Source organism: Terrapene carolina, unplaced genomic scaffold, assembly GCF_002925995.2.
Source record: "Terrapene carolina triunguis isolate 2854851 unplaced genomic scaffold, T_m_triunguis-2.0 Scaffold66, whole genome shotgun sequence".
Lineage (NCBI taxonomy): Eukaryota > Metazoa > Chordata > Testudines > Emydidae > Terrapene > Terrapene triunguis.
The window spans coordinates 79,653,532-79,678,942 of NW_020664417.1; the positions used below are offsets into that span (position 1 = coordinate 79,653,532).

The window sequence follows — 25,411 nt, forward strand, 5'->3', positions numbered from 1 at the left end:
AAGTGTTTGAATATGAGATGCTAGATGAGAACTTAAATTTAGGGGAAACCCATGACAAAGTGACTTATTCCCATAGAAACTGAAGCAACTGACACTGTTACTAGAGAGGGCTCTGTTTGAGCAATAATAGTAGCCAGCATTCAAAGCAACAGGTATTTAAGCCCACGGTTACTGAGGTGAGATGGCTGTTCATTAGGGCAGCAGAGCCCAACCTCTCTCATTGTAAGAAACAGAGCGGACACTGATGGCAAATGTTTCCTTTTACATTTCCTCCCGAAGTCCTTTCCTCATCCAGGGGTACTGCATTTATTTAGCAGAACCTAAGGCGCTCATAGGCCCTTTCCACCTAGCATCTCAGGACCAGATGCATCTTTCTGAGTCATTAAACAGCAAGAAAAAAGAGAAGCAAACAGTCTAAACCATCACTAAATCCCCCTCCTCAGCTCTTTTGGCCACAGTCTCTGTACAGGCCTTCTGGCATATTCTGCTGATCTCGCTAGGGCCTTTCCTAGCAAAGGCCAGAAGGTTATATACCTCCTGATGTGTAGGGCTAATTAACAAGGGCCATCTCCCAAGTACTCCTAAATGTTTAACCCCTGCTGGTCCTCGATACCACCCCATAGTGTGTAGAGAGGGGTAGTACGTTTTATTTCCAGGGACCAAATTATGGTGCTTTCACCATGGCTGGTTTCTCCCCCTGACCGCCGAAAGAGCCATCACAGTAGCCTTTTTCAAAGACGAGGCCAGTATAGAAGTGTTCAGAATAGATAACTATAATTATAGTTACAGGGCCAGAGCCTCAGCTGGCGTAAATTGGTGTGTCACTCCATCAGAGTCAATGGAGCTATGCCACCGTCTGAGGATCTAGCATGATAATTAGGTAAAGGGTTGATGCAATGGCACAGTGGACGTTATTAGTTAGACAAAGAGTGTTACTATTATTGCAGGTGGCATTTCCACTTAGCTTCAATGTAAGCTCTTACCTTGAATGTCTGGGTTTTGATCAGTGATTGTCATACTGTTGGCCACGCAGAGCTAGTAGCATGCAGGCTGCAACCAGGTGGTAGCTATGCTGATTACGCTATGCTGATTACAGTTACAATGGCGGCACACCAAGGGTTTATGGGAGTTTAGATTTGGTGTGCTAGTGCTTAACATTGTAGAATGACTGTTTTAGATTCACAGAATCAATAAAAGGCTAAAAGATATTTAATGGACATGAGGTGTCTACCATAAATACAGTAGACTGGGATTTGATCTAGTTTTTATTTTATTTTGAAACAGTGTTTTACATGTTGCTGTTTTTCTACTTGCACCAAGATTTTGTAGAAATGTTATTCTTCATGGCTAGCTCATTTGTATATTTTTATTATGGACATGAAGCAAGATGTGGTATCTGTTACATTTTTGCATTCCCTCGTCTTTAAACCAGCTCTCAGTTTTCTGCATGCCTTTTTATTATAGTTCATTATCTTTCTTCTTTTTAAAAAAAATTAGTTCCAAGCAGCTAATTGTTGTTGGCTGCATACAGTACCTAGATAATGTATTTACCTATGTTTATAGCATATGAAGTATGTATTTAGTTAATCAATTGTAAAGTTTTCATTAAAAGCACCTTTTTTACCTATTTAAAATAGATTTATATTTTACTAATCACAACATGGTCCATTTGTTCTGTGTAATAAAGTACAATATAGTGTTTGCAGTTAATTTCTGAAAATGGAATAACCAGACCATGCACTTTATTAAACATGTTACACGCAACTGTAAATAGGTTAATCATTCTGTCAATCAAGATCAAAATAATGTATGGTCTTTCCAAATTGTACCTCTTACAGTGTTTTGCTCTGCTATTTCAGTGAATTGCTGAGTTGCAGCATTCATATTAACCTACTGGCTATGCATTTTACTCACCTATTTCTCAAACGTTTTTAAATTGATGGAACATACTTGCCCATATCTGAGCAGCGTGGCCCTGCTGACCACCCTCAGCTATCAGAGCTATGCAGCTAGTAAGAATGCAGTTTTTAAGCTTCAAGTGGCACGTACATTTTATACACTATTATAAATTATACAAGAAAGATACAGCATTCCATCACAATTAATATGTAGTTTAATCAATAAAACCTGGCGGCATTATAGCCATTGTGACTCATCCAGAAATTACTGAATTTTAATGAGAGAGACTGGAGATGGCATTTTTTCGTCAGGAATGTGGAAATGTGCAAAAGATGACCTCAAAATCTAGCCAACAGTGCCCCCTTATGGCAGCAAACATAGTTGTCCTTCCTTCTGATGAAAGAGATCCAGATTCTCTGGTAGGGCCAAAGAGAGAAAATGCAGCTTCACATCATAGAATAGAATATAGAATATCAGGGTTGGAAGGGACCTCAGGAGGTCATCTAGTCCAACCCCCTGCTCAAAGCAGGACCAATTCCCAACTAAATCATCCCAGCCAGGGCTTTGTCAAGCCCGGCCTTAAAAACCTCCAAGGAAGGAGACTCCACCACCTCCCTAGGTAACGCATTCCAGTGCTTCACCACCCTCCTAGTGAAATAGTGTTTCCTAATATCCAACCTAGACCTCCCCCACTGCAACTTGAGACCATTGTTCCTTGTTCTGTCATCTGCCACCATTGAGAACAGCCGAGTTCCATCCTCTTTGGAACCCCCCTTCAGGTAGTTGTAGGCTGCTATCAAATCCCCCCTCATTCTTCTCTTCTGGAGACTAAACAATCCCAGTTCCCTCAGCCTCTCCTCATAAGTCATGCGCTCCAGACCCCTAATCATTTTTGTTGCCCTCCGCTGGACTCTTTCCAATTTTTCCACATCCTTCTTGTAGTGTGGGGCCCAAAACTGGACACAGTACTCCAGATGAGGCCTCACCAATGTCGAATAAAGGGGAACGATCACGTCCCTCGATCTGCTGGCAATGCCCCTACTTATACAGCCCAAAATGCCATTAGCCTTCTTGGCAACAAGAGCACACTGTTGACTCATATCCAGCTTCTCGTCCACTGTGACCCCTAGGTCCTTTTCTGCAGAACTGCTACCTAGCCATTCGGTCCCTAGTCTGTAGCTGTGCATGGGATTCTTCCGTCCTAAGTGCAGGACTCTGCACTTGTCCTTGTTGAACCTCATCAGGTTTCTTTTGGCCCAATCCTCTAATTTGTCTAGGTCCCTCTGTATCCGATCCCTACCCTCTAGTGTATCTACCACGCCTCCTAGTTTAGTGTCATCGGCAAACTTGCTGAGAGTGCAGTCCACTCCATCCTCCAGATCATTAATAAAGATATTAAACAAAACCGGCCCCAGGACCGACCCTTGGGGCACTCCGCTTGAAACCGGCTGCCAACTAGACATGGAGCCATTGATCACTACCTGTTGAGCCCGACGATCTAGCCAGCTTTCTATCCACCTTACAGTCCATTCATCCAGCCCATACTTCTTTAACTTGGCAGCAAGAATACTGTGGGAGACCGTATCAAAAGCTTTGCTAAAGTCAAGGAATAACACATCCACTGCTTTCCCCTCATCCACAGAGCCAGGTATCTCATGATAGAAGGCAATTAGGTTGGTCAGGCACGACTTCCCCTTGGTGAATCCATGCTGACTGTTCCTGATCACTTTCCTCTCCTCTAAGTGTTTCATAATTGATTCCTTGAGGACCTGCTCCATGATTTTTCCAGGGACTGAGGTGAGGCTGACTGGCCTGTAGTTCCCCGGATCCTCCTTCTTCCCTTTTTTAAAGATGGGCACTACATTAGCCTTTTTCCAGTCATCCGGGACCTCCCCCGATCGCCATGAGTTTTCAAAAATAATGGCTAATGGCTCTGCAATCTCATCCGCCAACTCCTTTAGCACCCTCGGATGCAGCACATCCGGCCCCATGGACTTGTGCATGTCCAGTTTTTCTAAATAGTCCCGAACCACTTCTTTCTCCACAGAGGGCTGGTCACCTTCTCCCCATATTGTGCTGCCCAGTGCAGCAGTCTGGGAGCTGACCTTGTTTGTGAAGACAGAGGCAAAAAAATCATTGAGTACATTAGCTTTTTCCACATCCTCAGTCACTAGGTTGCCTCCCTCATTCAGTAAGGGTCCCACACTTTCCTTGACTTTCTTCTTGTTGCTAACATACCTGAAGAAACCCTTCTTGTTACTCTTAACATCTCTTGCTAGCTGCAACTCCAAGTGTGATTTGGCCTTCCTGATTTCACTCCTGCATGCCTGAGCAATATCTTTATACTCCTCCCTGGTCATTTGTCCAATCTTCCACTTCTTGTAAGCTTCTTTTTTGCGTTTAAGATCAGCAAGGATTTCACTGTTTAGCCAAGCTGGTCGCCTGCCATATTTACTATTCTTTCTACACATCGGGATGGTTTGTTCCTGCAACCGCAATAAGGATTCTTTAAAATACCGCCAGCTCTCCTGGACTCCTTTGCCCTTCATGTTATTCTCCCAGGGGATCCTGCCCATCTGTTCCCTGAGGGAGTCAAAGTGTGCTTTTCTAAAGTCCAGGGTCCGTATTCTGCTGCTCTCCTTTCTTCCTTGTGTCAGGATCCTGAACTCGACCATCTCATGGTCACTGCCTCCCAGGTTCCCATCCACTTTTGCTTCCCCTACTAATTCTTCCCTGTTTGTGAGCAGCAGGTCAAGAAAAGCTCTGCCCCTAGTTGGTTCCTCCAGCACTTGCACCAGGAAATTGTCCCCTACACTTTCCAAAAACTTCCTGGATTGTCTGTGCACCGCTGTATTGCTCTCCCAGCAGATATCAGGGTGATTAAAGTCTCCCATGAGAACCAGGGCCTGCGATCTAGCAACTTCTGCTAGTTGCCAGAAAAAAGCCTCGTCCACCTCATCCCCCTGGTCTGGTGGTCTATAGCAGACTCCGACCACGACATCACCCTTGTTGCTCACACTTCTCAACTTTATCCAGAGACACTCAGGTTTTTCTGCAGTTTCATACCGGAGCTCTGAGCAGTCATACTCCTCTCTTACATACAACGCAACTCCCCCACCTTTCATTCCCTGGCTCTTAGGGCTGACCAGGGACTATGTCAGCCTCCTCCCCCACATAAGACAGAGAAGCTTCAGAGTTGCTCTAACTTATGCCTGGCTTCCCCTGGCCACTCCAGCAGCTGGGGCATAGGACATACCTATCTCATAGAGCTGGAAGGGACCCTGAAAGGTCATTGAGTCCAGCCTCCTGCCTTCACTAGCAGGATCAAGTACTGATTTTTGCCCCAAAGCTAAGTGGCCCCCTCAAGGATTGAACTCACAACCCTGGGTTTAGCAGGCTAAAGCTCAAACCACTGAGCTATCCCTCCCCATCTCACTTATCCCCCAAACTTTTCCCCAGAAATGCCATCTGTGTCTTTGCCACAGAAGGATTTTCTCACTTCCCTTAGAAAATTATTCCATTGCCTAATAGGATGATTCCATTCTTAAAAATATTTTTCTAATCATCTTAAAATTTCCTTTTCTGAGTTTCAATTCATTAGTCCTAGTTATTTCTCCCTTTTTCCATGGTAAGTATGCCCTCTCCCTCGTTGATGGTGACACTCTTTCTGTACCTATAGACTCTAATTCACTGTCCACTGTCACCACTTGAGTGAAATTCACACCTGTGCAGAGGGCGCTACATGACTTAAGTCCCACTTCAGTTCTATTTTGCGGGTGCAACTGGCTCGTAGTCTTTTTGCTGCCTCTGTGCACAGGAGTGAACGTCACCCTTTTTGCAAAATTTTCCGATCTCTTCGCCACACCGTGCGTACACTTCACAGGTATTTTTCCCCAGGTGGCTTAGCTCGTATTATCTAAGCAGAATCTTATTGTGTTACCTTCTGTCCATATTTCTAACCTCGCAGTCTCTTTGCATTACTTCCCTGTTTTCACATCCTAATGCGGTGTCATGTACAAATGTCATTAATATAGAATCATTGAAAAGTAGAACTGGAAGGGGCCTCGAGAGGTTATGTAGTATACGTAGAATGCTGCTTACCCCTTCTCCTGTATCATCAACAGGGATGTTAAACAAGACCGCACCTATGATCCTCTACTAGAACCACCCCCCACCTCACAACATCATTGTATGTTGTTAATCTCTGTGTTCATCCGATAACTTTCAGTCCTGGTGACAATATTCTTATCCAAACCAATTTGGATTACTATTGTAACCACGACTGTATAATTGTAGCAGCTTTCACTCGAGGCCAGCAAGCCCAATGGACAGGCTGTGACTCAACAGTCCTTTCCACCAATTTGTAGTGGGTTTCACTCAGAGGCCAGAAGATGTAGTGGTCAAGCCGTGGTCCATCATTTCCAATGCTCCAGAGTTCTCCTGTAAGATGGGGTGGGGCAGGGCACGGAAAAGGTAGGTGAACCCAGTTCCTGCCTCTCCACCAGGGGTCCCAAGCCAGGGCCAAGGGAGGAGAGTCATGGAATGTCTCCGTTGCCTCTTCCTGGTGCACCTGCCTAGCTTCCCATGGGTCGCTTAATACCTCCCCTCTGTCTTTTCAGTATGGGCCATGAGCCCACTCCCCCCCCACCCCCAGCAAGAGTTCCCAAGCAATCTCAGCAGCTTCGTTGGTCAAATAAATATTTTTAGCTCCTTCCACAGTGCTCAGTGATTCTCTGTCAGCAGGGAGTTGGGATGGGAAAAGGGTCAGGTCCCTACCCTCCCAGGTGGGGGTGGTCTTACCCTCAGTCCAGACTCTTCTTCTTTGGGTTGCTGTGTCCCCAGAAGCTGCACATCGGTTCCCTCCATTCAGACAGTCCCTCATTCACTCTCTCCCCCTATTTGACATTCAGAGTCCCCTTTTGAGCAGATCCTTCATTTGGAGCATGTGCTGCAGCTCCTGCAGGGTGGGGTCCTTTTGACCCCGTATTGCCCCTTCACACCATTTATGGGTCTGTAAACTCTATCATAGTGACATTATCTCTAATGCTTTACTGTCATCCACATACCAACACCTTCTGCATCCACACTGGTCTTTTGTTGAGGTTCCGCCCCCTCTCCAAATATTTGTTACACTTTTAAAAATATTTTTAAGTAGGGTAGATCTTAGATTTACTAGCCAAGAAACGTTTTGCTCCTGCTTTAGTTAAGTGTACTGTCTAGCATAGTTTCCAGTAATAAGAGTCCTCAGGATGCTGCTAATTAGCTTTACCAGCTGACAGCAAGGTCCCAGGATATAGTAGATGCAAACTTAAGGGGAAGGTACCCGTGCTTAATTTGTGCCAGAGCTGAGCCCTGGCACATCTAGGCTTGGCAGTTCATAGCCCCGGTACCTCTGGACTTCCACGTCGATTATGAAAGTAAAAAAATTGCTTGAGCCCCGGCACCTCTTTCATTACAAATTAAGCACTGGAAGGTACTCATCTAAACCCTGATTAACGTGTGGAAAACATGCCTTTTAGTGAAAGACTGAAGAAGCTTGATCTATTGAGTATCTCCAGGAGACAGTTAAGAGGTGACTTGATCATAGTCTGAAGTACCTTCAAGGGGAACAAAAAATTGACATTAAAAGATTCTTCAAGCTAGCAGACAAAGACATAACAGGATCCAATGACTGGAAGTTGAAGCTAGACAAGTTCAGACTAGAAATAAGAGCCAGAGTTTTAACAGTGAGGGTAATTAACCATTGAAACAATTTACCAGGGGTCATAGTGGATTCTCCATCACTGGCCATTTTAAAATCAAGATTGGATGTTTTTCTAAAAGCTGCACTCTAGCTCAAACAGGAAGTCATTCAGGGAACTCCTATGGCCTGTGTGATGCAGGAAATCGGATTGTATGATCACAATGGTCCCTTCTGGCCTTGTAATATATGGATATAAAAGATATGCTGTAACTCAAACAGAAGTTATGAGTTTGATGCAGGAATTACATCAAGAGGCCTGTGTTATGCATGACATCAGGCTAGATGATCATAATGGGTCCTTCTGGCCTTAATCAGTGAATCCATCAAAGGCCTGCAATGAGCGCTGCCTGGGCAGACCCCACTGAAGTCAGTAGGGTCCACCTACTGAGAGTATATTGTAGGACTGGGATCCTATCGACTGGTATGGATGAGTGTGTCTGGGAATTATAGTGTTCTTTTTCCTGGCCAGCAATCCATTTGTCTCCTGTATAAAGCCTGGGCATAAACACTCTTCCCCCCACAAAAATCCCTCTTAAAGGTGCCCTGCAAAGGGTTTAATATTGGTGTGGATCATAACACTTTTACTTTAACCTGATACTAGCAGCCTGGGACCAGCTAAACATGCAAGGTGGTACAGATTCACCACGGACTTAAAGCAAATACTTCTGTGTATTGAATTCATTGGGTACAAATTCATGAAGGACTGTCATGTTCGATTTAGGGATAGAGTTCCAGGAGCGTCATGCACCTGAGAGGGGTGCAAAAATGGCATTTTATAACCTTTACACACCCTGGACAGGCACCAATTTAGCCTCCAGAGCAATTTAGAGCAACCTCAGAGCTGCTCTAAGTAGTGCCCAGCTGCACCAATCTCCAAGAGGTCGTTTGGGCAACCAAATATCACAGTAGCATTCTAATCATTTGTCTTTCCCCTACATACACCCCCTACACCAAGGGTTATGAGGGGCATGGCATAGAGCTGACTACACTGGCTCAATGCTACCTGGGAATTCCCTTTATACTAGGGGAATCCCTAGGTAGCAGCTTGTGCTGATTTTCCAGCACCTTTGCAGCACTGGCGCAGTGTAAAGCCCCTGGAGCATGGATAAAGGATCCAGCCTCTGACACCTAGAATGTGTAGCTGTTAACTTACTTCCTGAAATAGCGCTCGTATTCTTCGTGGCCTTGCAGGTCTGCATTTGTTTAACCTGCTCTATGCAGAAGAAGCTGCTGGACTTAGAGAGCTGTTTAAGTCAATGACTGGCTTTATGAATTGACACACATCATTTCATGTGCATCTCACCACACAAGCGTGTCACAGAGTAAGCAATATGAGTGTGAGAACTATGACAGCGAATAGGTCTAACGTCTACTGTCAGTATTGCCCTAAAGACAACACCTGGCATCTGATTTAAAGAGGAAGTACCCCCAAACTGTGCATCTTAGATGAATTAGAATACATTATTTTCATTCAGTAGTTAATTTGCTTTTAAGTAAAGATGAGAATATCCCCGCTGGAACTGTCATGGGCAACACACGCAGGAACTCAGATAACAACGTGCAAGAATCATGCAAGTCAGTTTGATTAGAAACACCATCATGAGCTAACTGGCTCTGTGGATGAAGGGAAAGCAGTGGACATGTTATTCCTTGACTTTAGCAAAGCTTTTGGTACGGTCTCCCACAATATTCTTGCCGGCAAGTTAAAGAAGTATGGGCTGGATGAATGGACTATAAGGTTATAGAAAGCTGGCTAGATCGTCGGGCTCAACAGGTACTGATCAATGGCTCCATGTCTAGTTGGCAGCCGGTATCAAGCGGAGTGCCCCAAGGGTCGGTCCTGGGACTGGTTTTCTTCAATATCTTCATTAATGATCTGGAGGATGGCGTGGATTGCACCCTCAGCAAGTTTGCAGATCACACTAAACTGGGAGGAGTGGTAGATACGCTGGAGGGTAGGGATAGGCTACAGAGAGACCTAGACAAATTAGAGGATTGGGCCAAAAGAAATCTGATGAGGTTCAACAAGGACAAATGCAGAGTCCTGCACTTAGGACGGAAGAATCCCATGCACTGCTACAGACTAGGGACCGAGTGGCTAGGCAGAAAAGGACCTAGGGTTTACCGTGGATGAGAAGCTGGATATAAGTCAACAGTGTGCCCTTGTTGCTAAGAAGGCTAACGGCATTTTGGGCTGTATAAGTAGGAGCATTGCCAGCAGATTGAGGGACGTGATCATTCCCCTCTATTTGGCATTGGTGAGACCTTATCTGGAGTACTGTTTCCAGTTTTGGACCCCACACTACAAGAAGGATGTGGAAAAATTGGAAAGAGTCCAGCGGAGGGCAACAAAAATGATTAGGGGGCTGGAGCACATGACTTATGAGGAGAGGCTGAGGGAACTGGGCTTATTTAGTCTGCAGAAGAGAAGAATGAGGGGGGGATTTGATAGCTGCTTTCAACTACCTGAAAGGAAGTTTCAAAGAGGATGGATCTAGACTGTTCTCAGTGGTACCAGATGACAGAACAAGGAGTAATGGTCTCAAGTTGCAGTGGAGGAGGTTTAAGTTGGATATTAGGAAAATCTTTTTCACTAGGAAGGGGTTGAAGCACTGGAATGGGTTACCTAGGGAGGTGGTGGAATCTCCTTCCTTGGAGGTTTTTAAGGCCCGGCTTGACAAAGCCCTGGCTGGGATGATTTAGTTGGAGATTGGTCCTGCTTTGAGCAGGGGGTTGGACTAGATGACCTCCTGAGGTCCCTTCCAACCCTGATATTCTATGATTTAATGGTGGCCAGTGCAATGTACACAAAGGGTAATGATAAACTTCAATGCATTGATTTGTGGGGAGGTTGTTTAATGGGTGACATGATACTGGTTAAGGGCCAGTCTTAATGTCATCATTAACAGCACATCTGTAGCTTTGCCACAAGCCCTAAATAAGGTGCATCAGGTTAACCATCTCAAAGAGTCATAACATTGTCCCTGGTTCCTCTCATGTGCTGAATGGAGCATTGTAGGGAGAAGGGGAATGGAGCCAGACCCCCCTCCCCTGCACACATGCACAAATAATGGGAATAGCAGTCACATGGAGGCTGCGCTCCTCTCCTCACAGCTACCTCTCATGTGAGAAGGAAGGGGGCTTCCTACTCCCTGGCATGGAAATATAGACAGTGTCACAATCTGGCCTTTTGTTTATTCAGTGGGGAGGGGAGAGACCACTTACCTCAGCCTGCTCAAAGCTAGTCTGAGAACAGCACGACAACACTCGGATGTTTTAATAAAGCAAGGATCCAGGGGAAGACGCCGGATCACTGATTGGCTGGCGATGATGTAACAAGTTAACTCTGCACAAGGAAGAGAGGTCTTTAGTTCACTCCCAGGTACTACTGCCAGTCAGGGAAGGATAAAACAGACACAGTACAGAATCCAAGTCCTATACTCCACTTCCTTAAAGAAGCAACATAAATACCATGGAAAAGATAGAAAGGCTTCTAGGAGGTTATAAATTACATGGACACATTAGCACCTCACTCCTCAAAGTAATCAAAGCAGAACTACACTGAACTGACAAGTATTGATCTCAGAACCATTAAAGTTCATAATAGAGGGCTTCAAAGCTGCCTTGTGTGTGTTCATGGCTACTTCAGCATGAAAAATATTATGAATAGCCAATAGAGCAGGAAAAGTGTGTGAACAAGTGTTTCCTCTGGTTAGCCATGAATCTTTTATATTTTCCAAATAGCAAAAAATGGCATCTTTGTCAGTGTGAGTTACATTGTGTTCATTCTCATTTGTTTGGTCAAGTAAAAGCTCAAGTGCTGGGGCCCCACAGAAGCGATGCGACTGTCAATCTCAAGGGTTAAACGTGGAAGTGGGAGGCAAAGCTTTCTAGGGGACTGGCTCCTCTTCTGGACACCCCACTGTCCTCAGTACAAAGTGCAAGGCTGGTGGATTTTCAAAAGACTCTGTGGCCGAGATCCACAAAGGTAGTTAAGACTCCTAATTTCCGTTGAAATCAATGGACTATGTGACTATCCACATGTGTCACCTACACACAGTGCTACAGGGCTTTTGTCAATGCAGCTTGATGCTGTGTGGGCACAATGCCCTGGCACAAGCGGTTGAGCGTGAATGAGCGCTGACTGAATAGTTTTGTTGGTGGCACTGCCCCAGCAGAACTTTTACCAGTACAAATTTCTAGTGTAGTTAAGGCCTAAGAAGCACAAGTCCCACTGAAAGCCAATGGAATTTATGCTGCTAAGTCACTTAAGCTCTTTTGATAACCCCCAACCTCACTCTTTTAGCCTGGCCTTCCCTTAGCATCAGCAGCACAAGCAAATAAGGAAAAGGAAATAGAAGTAGGGGCAAGGAGAAGGCCTCTTTCTCACACACTTACACTGGAAAAGAGGAGGGAGGACATTGCCATCAACCTCCCAAAGAAGAAGAGAATAATCCATTTGTGCATTAGTTTGTGATGTGCTCTGATGATGGGCTCTTGATAAGAACACACAGAGAGACGGATCCCAGTAGGCAATGCCAACTGGAAGATGGCTTTGATCAAGATGGAGCATTGCGTGCTGATTCTGGGCTGTCTCTGGTGGTTGCTGTCCCATATTAAAAATGAGGATGGCAGCAATCTGCTCCACTTTGTGCAAATCCAATACAGCTCCAGAGCTGCAGGTGGATTGCCAACGTAGCTGTTAGTGGCTAGGCGACTTATAGTCTGGTTATAGTCTTACCACAAGCTCTATTCAGCTCAGCTGAATTGGAACTTGCAAAAACAATATTCAAGTGTGCACAGAAAGTTATTCATTAACAAGATGTGGAGAAATTGGAGAGGGTCCAGAGAAGAGCAACAAGAATGATTAAAGGTCTTGAGAACATGACCTATGAAGGAAGGCTGAAAGAACTGGGTTTGTTTAGTTTAGAAAAGAGAAGACAGAGGGGACATGATAGCAGTTTTCAGGTATCTAAAAGGGTGTCATAAGGTGGAGGGAGAAAACTTGTTCACCTTAGCGTCTGAGGATAGGACAAGAAGCAATGGGCTTAAACTGCGCAAGGGAGGTTTAGGTTGGACATTAGGAAAAAGTTCCTAACTGTCAGGGTGGTCAAACACTGGAATAAACTGCCTAAGGAGGTTGTGGAATCTCCATCTCTGGAGATATTTAAGAGTAGGTTAGATAAATGTCTATCCGGGATGGTCTAGACAGTATTTGGTCCTGCCATGAGGGCAGGGGACTGGACTCGATGACCTCTCGAGGTCCCTTCCAGTCCTAGAATCTATAAACAATCTTTGTGCTTTGAGGATGCAGTTTCTTTCAAATGATGTGGACCCAGAAGAAAACTCCCTCTGGTTAGCCAGGGAACACCTACACTGTAAAAAATCATATTGGTGAGCAAGAGACCTGGAAGGCAGAGAAAGACACTTAATGATCTTTTCATTTCCTTTATTTCACAAGCTTTGAATTCAGAAATAGAACCACAACTAGTAGATCTGATAGGGTATAATAAGTAAAAATGCATGTGATTACAAAGGAAAAACTTTGTACAAAAAAGTTTAAAAATCCAACGGTAATTTAAGTTATTCTGAAGTACCAAAACACTCATGCAAAAGGAGCACACTACTGCCCAGCTGGAGAAATCTCTGAAAGGGATGGCAATGGCATTGCTCCGTAGAAGTTATGGCTCTGTCTAAAATGAAAACAATTAAGACACATACTTGGAATGTACTTAGTGCATAATGAGAATTGCTACACAGGCCATGTTGTCATTACACATTTTGAAGTTGTTTCTTTGTATCTGGGAGCAGTGCTTCATGGATTTATAATAAATTAAAGATATTAACAGAAGCCACTTACGCTATTCTACTGCATACTTTAAAAATGTCCATATTCTTCCTCCTTATGTATTTTAGTGGCATTGATCTTGGCATTGTGTCAATTGTTGGCAACGTGTTCTAAACAGACGCACTCACAGACTGCAACTTGCATAAATAACTTAGTAACATGCGTTTACTACTCTAGTACAGCTAATGGGTGCAAAGGAACCATCATTTAGTTACAAGACAAAGCTAAAACCTGTAGTCACTAAAGGGGCAATGGAAGCACCATGCTTTAAGGTGACTATGGCAAGAAAGCACAATTGTGAGGCAAGTAGTTCCAAGCAAACACACCACACTATTATCACCTCTTCCTATACAAAAAAAAAGAAAAGAAAAGAAAAACAAAAAGACAACTCATTTTCCCCTCATTAGTACCGAATAAAACTGTGGGTTCAATAACATGGACATCAAGAGGAACAGACATTATTCCCATGATGATTCATTCTTGCCATTCTGTCCATCATCTCTGTTCAGCCAAGACTGGTAATATTAGAGCGACCACCAGGGGGCGCAACAATGCGGTGTCCAGTGCGACGAGGGTTGTTGTCATCTACCTGAGCACCTGTAAAATAGCAATCCAGCCAGCAAAGCAAGAGAGTTAATAAAATGGGAACAGAAACGTCTGAAGAAAAAAAATCCAATCAACACTGAATTTTCACCTGACTGGCTCAATCCAGGATTCAATGTTTTTGCCACTTTGTTTTGACCATTCATCTCTAAAACCTGTTTTTGGATCATTTCTAACTAAGGAAGCAAGCAGTTACTGACTAAGGCCCGGTTCCTGCAAAGGAATCGTCTTAAATAGAGTTCCACTGACTTCCACGCAGGAGTGAACGCCTTGTGAGTGGATTCTTTTTGAGGGATCAGAACAGGTTGCTATTCTAGGTAATAATTGGTCTCTGTAGCATGCACTGACATTTCTGCATGAAAATGTTATATAAATATGGGGAGGCATTTTCAAAAGAGCCTAAGGGCCAGACTTTTAAAGATATTTTGGCGCCTTACTCTCATTGAACTCAATGGGAGGTAGATGCCCAAATACCTGTAACAATATGGTCCTAAGTGATTTAGAATCACAAGGCTTTCTGATACGCTTTTGAAAATCCCACCCACAAATTATCACTATTAGGAACCAAATTTGTGATGTGCTCTGATGATGATCTTGCATCTGAAGAAGTGGGTTTTTTACCCACGAAAGCTTATGCCCAAATAAATCTGTTAGTCTTTAAGGTGCCACCGGACTCCTCGTTGTTTTTGTGGATACAGACTAACCTGGCTACCCCCTGATACCAGATATTCATAATCGGTCATGTTGGTTTACCTGATAAGCTGAAATTAGATTGGTGGAGATTTCTGATTGGTGGAGGCTGATTTTTGGCAGGGGAGGACTTAGCTGAAGGTGCAGGAGTTGCATATTTTGGCGTAGCTGGGACTTCATACACTGGCCCATCATACATTCCTCTGGACACCCCTTGCAATCCTGTTACCTAAAATAAAAGAACAGAACAACTCAGACACTGAATGCACGGATATTCCAACCTGACAATATATTCAGTCTCACATACAGTTCACAGTATGGATGGAGCTGTATCATATACAGTCCCTGTAGCAAGGAAGCGTGGCCTCCTTCAAAGGTGGACACGGAGGAAACACCTCAAGCCTCCTGGTGGGCAGAACCAAGACAGCCATGCCCCACACGCCGGAAGCAGAGGGGCAGGACAGGAAAAGGAAGTATAAAAGGCTGGCCCAGCAGCTCAGTTCCTCAAGCTTCTTCCCCACTGCTGGAGCGGGATGCTGAGGAGAACCGTGGCTTCCCCGAGGACCTGCCGGAGGTTCCAGAGAGATCTGCCACTCCCAATGCTGAGGAGCTGCTATTGCTACCCTTGGTGGTCTATCCTGGAGAGACTGAGGATAACCCCTGAATGCAGCTACACCCTAGTGGGAGAGTAGGAAGGGCCCAGGGGAACCAGACTATCATCTGACCATGTTGCTGCCGGAAACCTGGTCAGCATGTTGCGGGTGGATTCCCCGCTAACCCAGTGGCAGACCACTCTGCCACTGCTAGGACCCTCATTTGCTAAAACATCTGTCCCGAGCCACCTGCTTCACAAAAGAGAAAGGCCGGAAAGTGTTGTGTTTTATATGCAAAAACAACTCAACTAAAGCTAATTCGCCCACAACAGTTGTTAAAAGCTGATAAAATGCCAAATACAGTGAATGCTTCCAATGTAGCACGTACATGGGAAACAGAAATACTTGAGCTGCTTATCCAACATGCTAAGTTATGTAACAATTTAAAATGACAGCCTGTCCTGACCCCAACCCCCTGAAAAATTGTGGTTCTTTGTTGTTAGCTAAAATTGCCTTCTATTATCTTTCTGTTTCCTTCAGAAGACTGTACATCATAGACATACAAGGCCAGATTCCCAGCTGGTGTAAGTCAGTGAAGCTCCGTTGAAGTCAAAGGAGCTACACCAATTTACACCAGCTGAGGATGTGGCCCATACTTTTTGGCAGCGTTTCCAGTCCCACATGGATCCATTTCACTTAGGACAATAATGATGCAAAATGTTTTCTCGTGTGGTTCCAAGAGAGCCTGGAGCGAGACCAGAAGGTGTGTGGAGTATTAAATAACAGGCCAAGTTTGAACCTACCTTATTCCTGATTTTGATGCGCTGGTAAAGGTATTCAGGGAAAGGTTTGCGAGGAATGAAGCGGCCCATTCCCTTATTTACATGCAGATTTCCATCTTCAAACACAATCTTTCCTTGGCTTATTACCACCAGGGGAGCACCATGGCATTCCATTCCTTCAAAGATGTTATATTCAACAGCCTGAGGATCAAACGACATACACTGAAAACTCCATGCAAGCTCAATCTCAAGTTCGTTTTTCTTTGGTAAATCACATTTATGGCCCTATTTTTATCCAGCTTCCACTAATGCACCTGCAAAGCACCTGCAAAATGTGCAAGCACACTTATTTGTTTGGAGGGGAAAAAAACCTGCTTTTCCACACATAAAGGTTTATTTGGATACTTTCCATTTAGTAGTTACATTATTGAAGGTTAGATGCGACCCTTACGCATAATCAAAGGGTTCCAAATACACTTACTCCCTGGGGCAGAAACCAAAAAAATGCTTTGGGGTAGATAAAGTAATATACAAGCCTGTTGGCTGTCAAACACAGGTCAGTTAGGGTATGTCTACAGTGCAGCTGGGAGGTGTGATTGCAACACATGTAGGTACATCGGAGATATCTTTGATCCAGCTAGCTTGCTAAAAATAGCAGTGTAGCCTCAGTGAGATGGGTGACTACACAGGCTGGCCACCAGAGTATATACCTAGAATCCCAGGTGTGATTGTACTCAGCTAGCCTGTGCTGCTGGTGGCTACACGGCTATATTTAGCAAGCTAGCTCAATCAAAACTAGCTCGGGTATGCCTACGTGTGCTGTCCTAATTGCAGTATAGACATAACCCTTAGAGGCACTGACTCACCAAAACACTTTAGCAAGTGCTTAACTACAAGCATGAGACTTTGGAACAGGCTTACGGATAAGCAGGTGCTTTGCTGAATCAGAGCGTGCATGATTTAGATCTATTCCCTGTACTGCGCCGCTCTTGCCCTCCAAACCAAAATGCTTGGGTAGTAAGGTGTAAATTTTCAAAAATGCCTAGTGATTTCATGTGTCCAACCTGAAACATCTTAAAGGGGCCCCATTTTCAGAGACTGGTGTGCTCAGCACATTCTGAAAAATCAGCCCCCTTTAAGGTCGGGCAAACACAAATTGAGGCACACAAACTCACTAGTCATTTTTGAACATTTAAGCCTTTTTTAGATAAAACTTATTATTGGCTATCCAGTAAACTATCACAAATATTTAATGAAAATCATACATATTTAAGGAACTGTGACCCAGTATGGTGATGGACAGGATGTAAAATACCTACTAGACAGATATGCAGTGTAGTTGTAGATGTTTCGGTCCCAGGATATGAGAGAGACAAGATATTACCTCACCCACCTTGTCTCTCCACTAGATAGATATGTAGATTAGATTAGATAAAATAAAGCAAACATATGGGCCGGATTCTCCATTATCCTGCCCCTTGTGTAGTCATTACACAAGGATCAAAGTGTTTGGAAAGAATACACAATTAGTACTTTATGCAAATTGGGACACAGAATCAAAGAAATATACTATAAAGTTTCGTAATTAAACAAGACCAAAAAAACCCATCCATAATCTAGAACCCAGATTATAGAAACATTTACTTAACCATAACATTTCAGAACATTTTTCCATCTGCTCAGGCAGTGGGTGATAACTGATGCTTCAGAAGTAGGCAAAGAAAAGAAAAGAGTGGGTTGGGGTCAGATTTGTAAAGGTATTTAATCACCTAAAGATGCAATAAGGCACCTAGTGGGACTTTCTAAATCAATAGGATTTAGGCACCTAACCTACTTAGGTGCTTTTGAAAATCCCACTACATGCCTACCGGCATCTTTAGGCATCAGAATACCTTTAAAAATCTGATGCTGGCTCCAAGATTGGTGCAAATTGGCACGGCTTCACTGACGTCAGTGGAGCTATGTTGATTAACAGCTGTTGGGGAACTGGCCCATTCAATTAGCCAATTATACAATATTGTACATGCTGGAAAAATTCCTTCCGGACTGTAGTGGTAAATTTCTTATTCTCTGAAACAAGAGATTTAATGACTTTCATCTTAATATGAACAATCATACTTTTTAATACAGAACATCATATGATCCAGCTCTTGCATATCTAGCGCATTGGGAGTTCAATTGAGTTAGAAGATTGGTAGTTCCAAAGCAGTTGTGTTTATAATGACAATATGCATTTTTTCTCTTACCGATTTATGGCTTTTGGCTGTAATAGTCTTCACTTTATCAGGATCCCAGATAACAACATCAGCATCTGAGCCCACAGCAATCCGGCCCTTCCTTGGATACAGATTAAAGATTTTGGCAGCATTGGTGCTGGTAACAGCAACAAACTGGTTCTCATCCATTTTGCCTATGGCCTACAAGCAATTTGACATGAGTAAATTAAGCTTCCAAAATGGAGATAGAATATTGGTAATGTCAACATATAAGGCATGTGTGCAGAGGAAATAAGGGATGGGGTTTCATGGTCCAAAGGTTTTATCAGCATGAGTTTGTGAGGTCTGTATTATTCAGGAGCAGCAAACAGATGAGTGAGTTATTCACATCATCCCAAACAAAAGCCACTAAACCCTTAATCCAGACTACACCATCATGTATGCTGTATATGCTACATATTTTATTACAGATAAAAGGCTTGTCTCAGTTCTGCTAAGGCCCCTTTCCACCACTCTCACATGTGAAGGTACCATAACATGGGTGTAAATTATTTATATCCGCTTTAAAGCACTTTTATACTGCCAGAGAAGCATAAAGGAGCAGCAGTACACCTGAAAAATCAGGCTGCCTTATTCTTATCCCTACACCTGCAAATCCAGGTTGCTTTAGTTGCACAAGTTCACTGTACAGGTCTTAAAGGGAGAGAAAAAATCATCAATGATCAAATTTTAGAAATATCTAATAATGGCATATGAAATCTTTGCTGCACACAACAATGTTGTGATTTTACAGTCCAATATTTTTGGATTTTCTCAGGCTAGAAACAAGAGCAGCATGTCCCAATGAAACAGACCATTCTCCTTGTTGTATGGTATAACAACACCCATTTCTAGCCTAAATATAACATGAGATACCAAGTCCACAACTGAATGTTGCCCCACCTGCATCTCAGCCCAATGTAGTTTTGCAGCTGACATTCCATGTTTTGTGGGAGAAAAGAAGAAAAAATGTCTCTGGTTGGTTGGTTTTTGTTCATTTTGCTTTTAAACAGCAGCTATTTGAAGCTGCTTCAGTTTTTGGAATCCTAGCAGTAGTCCCTGGCAAGTTGGATTGGGAAACAGAGTCCAGGTAAGGTGGTCAGAGGTGCACTATAAATGCAATCATAGAGCTTTACAGTTTGTAACATGCATATCAGCTTCACCTGTGTGTACGGGTGGGGGGAATGCATTGTATATTAGGATCCATGGAACATCCAACAAATTGCTAACTTTGCACTGTAAAATATTCCACTATAAATTACATAAGGAGTCCTCATTGAAATGGCTTTATATTATAACCTCAAGCTTTGGTTCCCATCCATTTGCAGTTTCTCAGCAATGATATGACATTTCCCCAAATTAAATGATCTATTTGTCAAGTTTATACAAAGTCTACTTCAAAAGCGTTAAACTGCTTTGACTATTATGTCAGCTCCAAACACTCAATCTGAAACAATACCAAAAAATGATGTACAGTCAATTAAACCTCAGGACTCCTAAAACACGATGCTTTTCCATTGTAAAAGAGAAGTAAAATACAAAGCTTCTAACTGCGTTCCTACTAAGTATTTAAAAATAAATAATAACCTTATGGTAGCTTGTTCGATAGGAACTCTCAGAATATGGGGAAACCACATGAATGCTGGCATAGAGCCCCTGGGTTTTCATTATTCAGCCAATTTTTTAGTCTATAAAGATAAGCAATTACTCACGACAGACTTGTCCCAGACAACAGTCATTCTTTCCTCGACTCCATTAACTCCTTCAGGAATCATAGTGAAGTTATCCTTTCCGATGGCTTTCTGGGCGGTGCTGTAGGGACAGTGCCCACTTCCCGTCACCTGCAGGTCCCCACTAAGAAGAGTTAACACATGGAGTATTGATATTGCAGGACACACAGACTCACTTGGCATCACGTTGGGTGTGAATTTGTTTTTTCAAATCTAGACATGAGAGGCACGTGCTCTAACCCACGCTAGCTACTAACAGCCACCACGTGCTATTCTGGTGGCTAAGGATCACTGAAGAGCAGGGGTGCCCTGGCCAGATCACCTTTCCTTAAGAAAACCCTCTGTCCTCGGCTTTACATCATCCAGGCATGTTAAAATAATCAACTACTGCCGAGATCAGCTGCTTTTCACCACAAGACTGGTACAAAGCCCACTTGACAGTGCTGAGGAGATGACTCCATTATTAGTGTTAACAAAGGTTATCAAACCCTTGTATTAAATATTCTACTTTAAAGATAAATCCATAATCATGTTAAATAAAAATAACATGATGAATACCAGCTGGCTTTGGGGGGGTTTTTTGGTCTACACATTTTTCATAGAATTTGTACAAGAAAAACTCTCTCTTTGTACCTTGTGACAGAGAACAGGGAATGAACAGGCAAGCCTGCACTCTGATCATTCTGACACCAATTAGTTGTCCCCAGAAAAAGACAACACCTCAGCTTCGAAGGTCTCAGCCTCACATAATATTTCACTGCAGTTTCTCTGTCTCCAAGGGCTGAAGGTTGAGCTGACCATGCTAGGATTTGAACCGGTGGTCCCTCCCCATTTTAGTGTGTAAGTTGCAGGTTTGAAACACCAAGAGGCCTTAGATTCCGAGGTTAAAATCCCAGCAGCCTTACAAATAACCAAGTGAATGAAGAAAAAGGTCCTTTATCTGTCACATTGGTACAATTTGCTGAGGTGCCAACCCTATTCACTTATGGGAAACTTTCTGCATCATCTTCGGATCCTTTCCTATCCACAAGAAAATGAATCAAGCAACATCATGAGCCTTTGATTAGAAGACAAACCTCTTGGTTAATAGTGAAATAAGAGAGATTAGACTAAATGTATTTTTTATATTAATGCGTTTCTTGCGTTACCGCAAATTACTAAACACATCAACGACATCACAAGATTTGCTTTCCATTTTATCTTGTCCTTGTTCTGTCCTCTAAGCTCACCACTGTCTTGCTGTATGAAAGTTTAATTTGACATAGTGGATTCTTTAATTTTCTACACGTATTAATAAATACAATTGTAGGGACAAGAAACCCTTCTTCAGCTCAATTGGCCTGCCCATTCCAAGTTTATCTTTACAATGCAGTCCTTTTTTTTTTACACCATTAATTCACTGCACCAGAAACAGTCTAGGACTCTCTCTTTTCCATGCTTTGTTGTAGTTGCCTTTCCCAGTGGTTTGTTCCATATGCCCTTTGTGTGAAGTTTTTCTGCTGAACACCACAGTGCTTAGTCTTCTTAGTTCAAGAGCGTCACTTAGGCCCCAAACCAACAAAAAACGTTTGCATATACCTAACTTTAATCACGTGAACAGTCCCATTGCCTGAGTTTATTAATCAGTAAAATGGGTATAAACATTAGAACTTGTCAGAAAAATTCAGGTTTTTCCCATGAAAAATTCTGAGTTTTTGATGAAAAAAATCAAAAAACTAAAATATTTAGTTTCTGAAACGTCACTATGATGGCACACGGGGTTTGTAGTTCAGATGCATCATGCTCCCATTCTCCTTCATTGACCAGGCTGTCTGATCATATTACATCTCCTATGAAGCACCACCATCTCATTTCTTGGTGAGGGGAAGCAGTACCTCATGGGAGATGGAGTCTGGCTGGGGAGCCCAGCCCATACGTAAGTGTGGGAGCCTGAGGTATCTGAACTACATCTCCCATGAGGCATCACAGTGGCATTTTGGATTCCAGGCATTCAGTTTTTCAACATCAACAAAAAATCTAAATTTTCTGTGGAAAGCAGACATTTTTTGTTTAGTAAAAAATCCAGTTTTCTGTCAAAACAGTTTCAACAGCGAATTTTCAACCAGCCATCAAAAGCATGCTAACCTTATGTTGTGAGGCTTGTTTAATGCTTGTAAAATGTTGTGAGATCTACTGATGAAAAATGCTATACAATATATTATTATTTATCATAATCATATTCATCCTTGGGTAAAAAACCATATATAAATGTACTGCAAAGTATTAATATATAGGATTTTTTTATGTATTGATTTCAATGTATTGATTTAAAGTATTAGACTTGAAAGCAGGCTAAGCTGCTGTCATGTAAGATCTCTGACTCTAAGCCAGTAAGGCGGGGGAAGGAGGGGGAAGCATTTCTGCATGTTTGGAGCATAATGAAAATTTCCCTGATTTCCCAGTTTTTCTGCATGATTTTGATATTAAAAGATGGCTTTATCTGGGTTACAATTCTAAAAATTCTATTGCCATTTTAGCTATGCCAGTTTGACCCACATATTATTAATATGTTGGAAGCCTCTTGTGGAGAACACACAGCTGTGTCTGCTGCAGTAAAAATAATGATTTTTTATACATTGCCGCATGAGCTGGTTAAAAGTCTGATCCTGTTCCCACTGAACTCAACAGCAAAACTCCTAATGTCGTCAATGGTGCAAGATCAGGCCAGAAAAGACCTTTTCCTATTTTTATTTTAATGAACAGAAAGATCAAATAAAGGAGCTAATTTTATCTGCTCCCAAGACCAGCACCAGTCAGAAATGAACCAATTTCTGTATAACCCCACCAAAAGTACATCTGACTTAGGGCTCTCATTAACATCTGTGTAAGTCCAGCACCAGTGGAGTGACAGTGTATTTACACAGGTGTCACTGAGCAGAAGTCATCCCCTACTGCACATACAGAGATGCATGCACATAGTCTCTGATGTACAGGTACCTAGACACACGTCTCCCCATGCTTTTATATCACCCATGTACATAACCTGTCAACCTGCTGTGGGGAAACCTCACTTCTGGAAGAAACGTGATCTGCAAGCAAATGACCATTTTTAATCCTAAAAATGTACTTCATCCAAGGTATGGGTATCTCTGGAAGCAGGAATCAGCACAGTTAGGGACATAGTGCCACCTCCTGGTGTTAACTAGTGGCTTGGCTGGCAAACTGAACTACTCACTCTACTGTCAGCACTCTGTCCTGCTGGGACTCAAATGGAAGTCCCCTATCACCCCAAAGCAGCGGCTCCACCACTTAAGCCAAAGAAGAATCTCAATGAGCTAGAAGCAGTGCACATTTTCCGGAGGTGATACCCAATTCCAGGTTGCCAAGACACTGCTGGTAACTTGTTGAACATGTTCAGAGCTACCTGAACCTCTGTGGGCAGACGGATGACGTATTACCCCTTCTAACCCTTGGAATGACTAACCTCCTCCGGAAGGTTCTCAGCAAAACAACTCAGCTCCCACCCCTTCCTTCCCCAGCCCCTATCAGCGGGATACCCATCTCTTTGCTGTTCCTACCCCCTCCCATCTCTCTGATGATAACCCTCCTCTCTCTCTCGCCTTCTTCTGATCCCTCTGCAGACAGACAGCACACCCCCACCTCCCATCAGTGGGCTGACAGCCTCCTATAACCAGTCTGTTTCTTCCCAAATGCAAACTTGAATCCCTAAATGAAGCTTCTCTGGCATCCATACCAGTTCCTCCCCACCCCTCAGCTGCCCTCCCAATGTGTACCACTTACCCCTGCTGGTTTCCAGCCTGAGACCAGTAGAGATGGGGCACAACAAGAGGGCAAGCCAGGATGGGGCCTAAGGCAATGTCGACGCTGCCGCTGGGAGGTGCGATTCCCAGCCTAGTCGACAGACTCACACTAGCTCAGCTCAAGTTGGCGTGCTAAAAATAGCAGCGTGGACATTGTGGCATTGGTGGTGGCTCGAGCTAATGACCTGAGTTCAGACCCAGGCTGTCAGTTGGGTTTGGACAGGCAGCTAGCGCAAGCCACCACCCTGTGCCATAACCTCCCCATTGCTATTTTTAGCATGCTAGCTCCAGCCGAGCTAGCACAAGTCTGTCTACCTGTGCTGGGAATTACACTCAGCAAAATCAGGCCTCCAAGCTGGCAGACATCCTCCTGCCTCATGGCGTGGCACCCCTTAGCATCACTATTAACCCTCAGAATCTAGCCATTCTCCAGTGGCTTGATTTTCAGAAATGCTGAGCATCTACAAATCCCACTGAAGTCACTGGAAGCTGCGGGTGCTCAGCACCTTTCAAAACCAAGCCAAGACGTTAAAAACTGAAAGATTAGCCCCTGTCCTAAAAGCAAATGTGCATGTATGTGTGCACGCAGATTACAACAAGCATTTTCACACTTAAGGAGAAGTTGATGCATGGGACTGTCTTATTGTTAGCAGAGCTCAAGGGAAAGGTACAACACGAGGTCTGTTCAGGGCAGAAGATGAGCCAAGATATGGCACCGTCTCACTGGTTAACACAAAACACATGAGAATCAAACTCCTATCTATCTTTCAAATGCAACATTACTTTAGAAATGGCCACGCTCCCGCCTTGACCCTATTCCTCCCTGCCAGGAGTCCTCTAGGGAAAGAAGTGGGTCACCCAAGGGAAAGTCAACAAGTCTCCTCTCTCTCGTGTACCGAAACACCACCTAGAGGCTGGGATGATGCACGCACAGAAAACTAGGGTTACATTTACTTTGGTGGAAGTTGTGAGAGCGATGGTTGTTGACCTTTCAACCTGGAAGCTTTTTAATAATAAATAACTCTCACTGCTGAATAAATCCTGTACCACATTTCTTCAGTTGAAATTGCAAATAACATATCACTCTTCACATCAAGTCCTGTTTGTTCTGTTACCTTCACAATAGATCAGTAGATTAACATCTATACAATATACATCCGTACAACTCTAATTCTCCCATATGTCTATAGAATTAAACAGGCAGGCTCTTTTTAGTTATGTTTCTGTTGCTCTATGTGCATTATGTACACTACATAATCTTCCAGCCTATAAAGCAGGCCAAGGAAATCTGCCTCAGCAAGTTGCACTGTCAGTTTACTATAGCTTCTGTTACTGATAATTTTGAGTCTGACCCAGCTCCCACTGAAGCCAATGGGAATTTTGCCATTAACTTTAATGATAGCAAGATTGGGTTCTTAAGGACTAATTCTATTGTAACCTAACATCTCTTGTCCATCATAATTTTATA

At 43.4% G+C, this 25,411-nt stretch overlaps 1 protein-coding gene across 2 annotated transcripts in view; it reads right to left on the bottom strand.

Moving 5' to 3' along the window:
* Window positions 1-13,095: 13,095 nt before the first annotated feature.
* CRMP1 (collapsin response mediator protein 1) overlaps window positions 13,096-25,411 on the bottom strand; it is a 58,108-nt gene continuing 45,792 nt past the window's right edge. For both annotated transcript variants that reach the window (XM_026648052.2, XM_026648054.2), the window contains exons 10-14: window positions 20,126-20,267; window positions 18,405-18,575; window positions 16,180-16,359; window positions 14,847-15,012; window positions 13,096-14,087 (exon numbers count right to left, since the gene is read on the bottom strand). In XM_026648052.2, coding sequence (XP_026503837.1) covers window positions 13,996-14,087; window positions 14,847-15,012; window positions 16,180-16,359; window positions 18,405-18,575; window positions 20,126-20,267 — 751 coding nt within the window. In that variant the 3' untranslated portion in view covers window positions 13,096-13,995. The remainder of the gene's footprint in view (window positions 14,088-14,846; window positions 15,013-16,179; window positions 16,360-18,404; window positions 18,576-20,125; window positions 20,268-25,411) is intronic.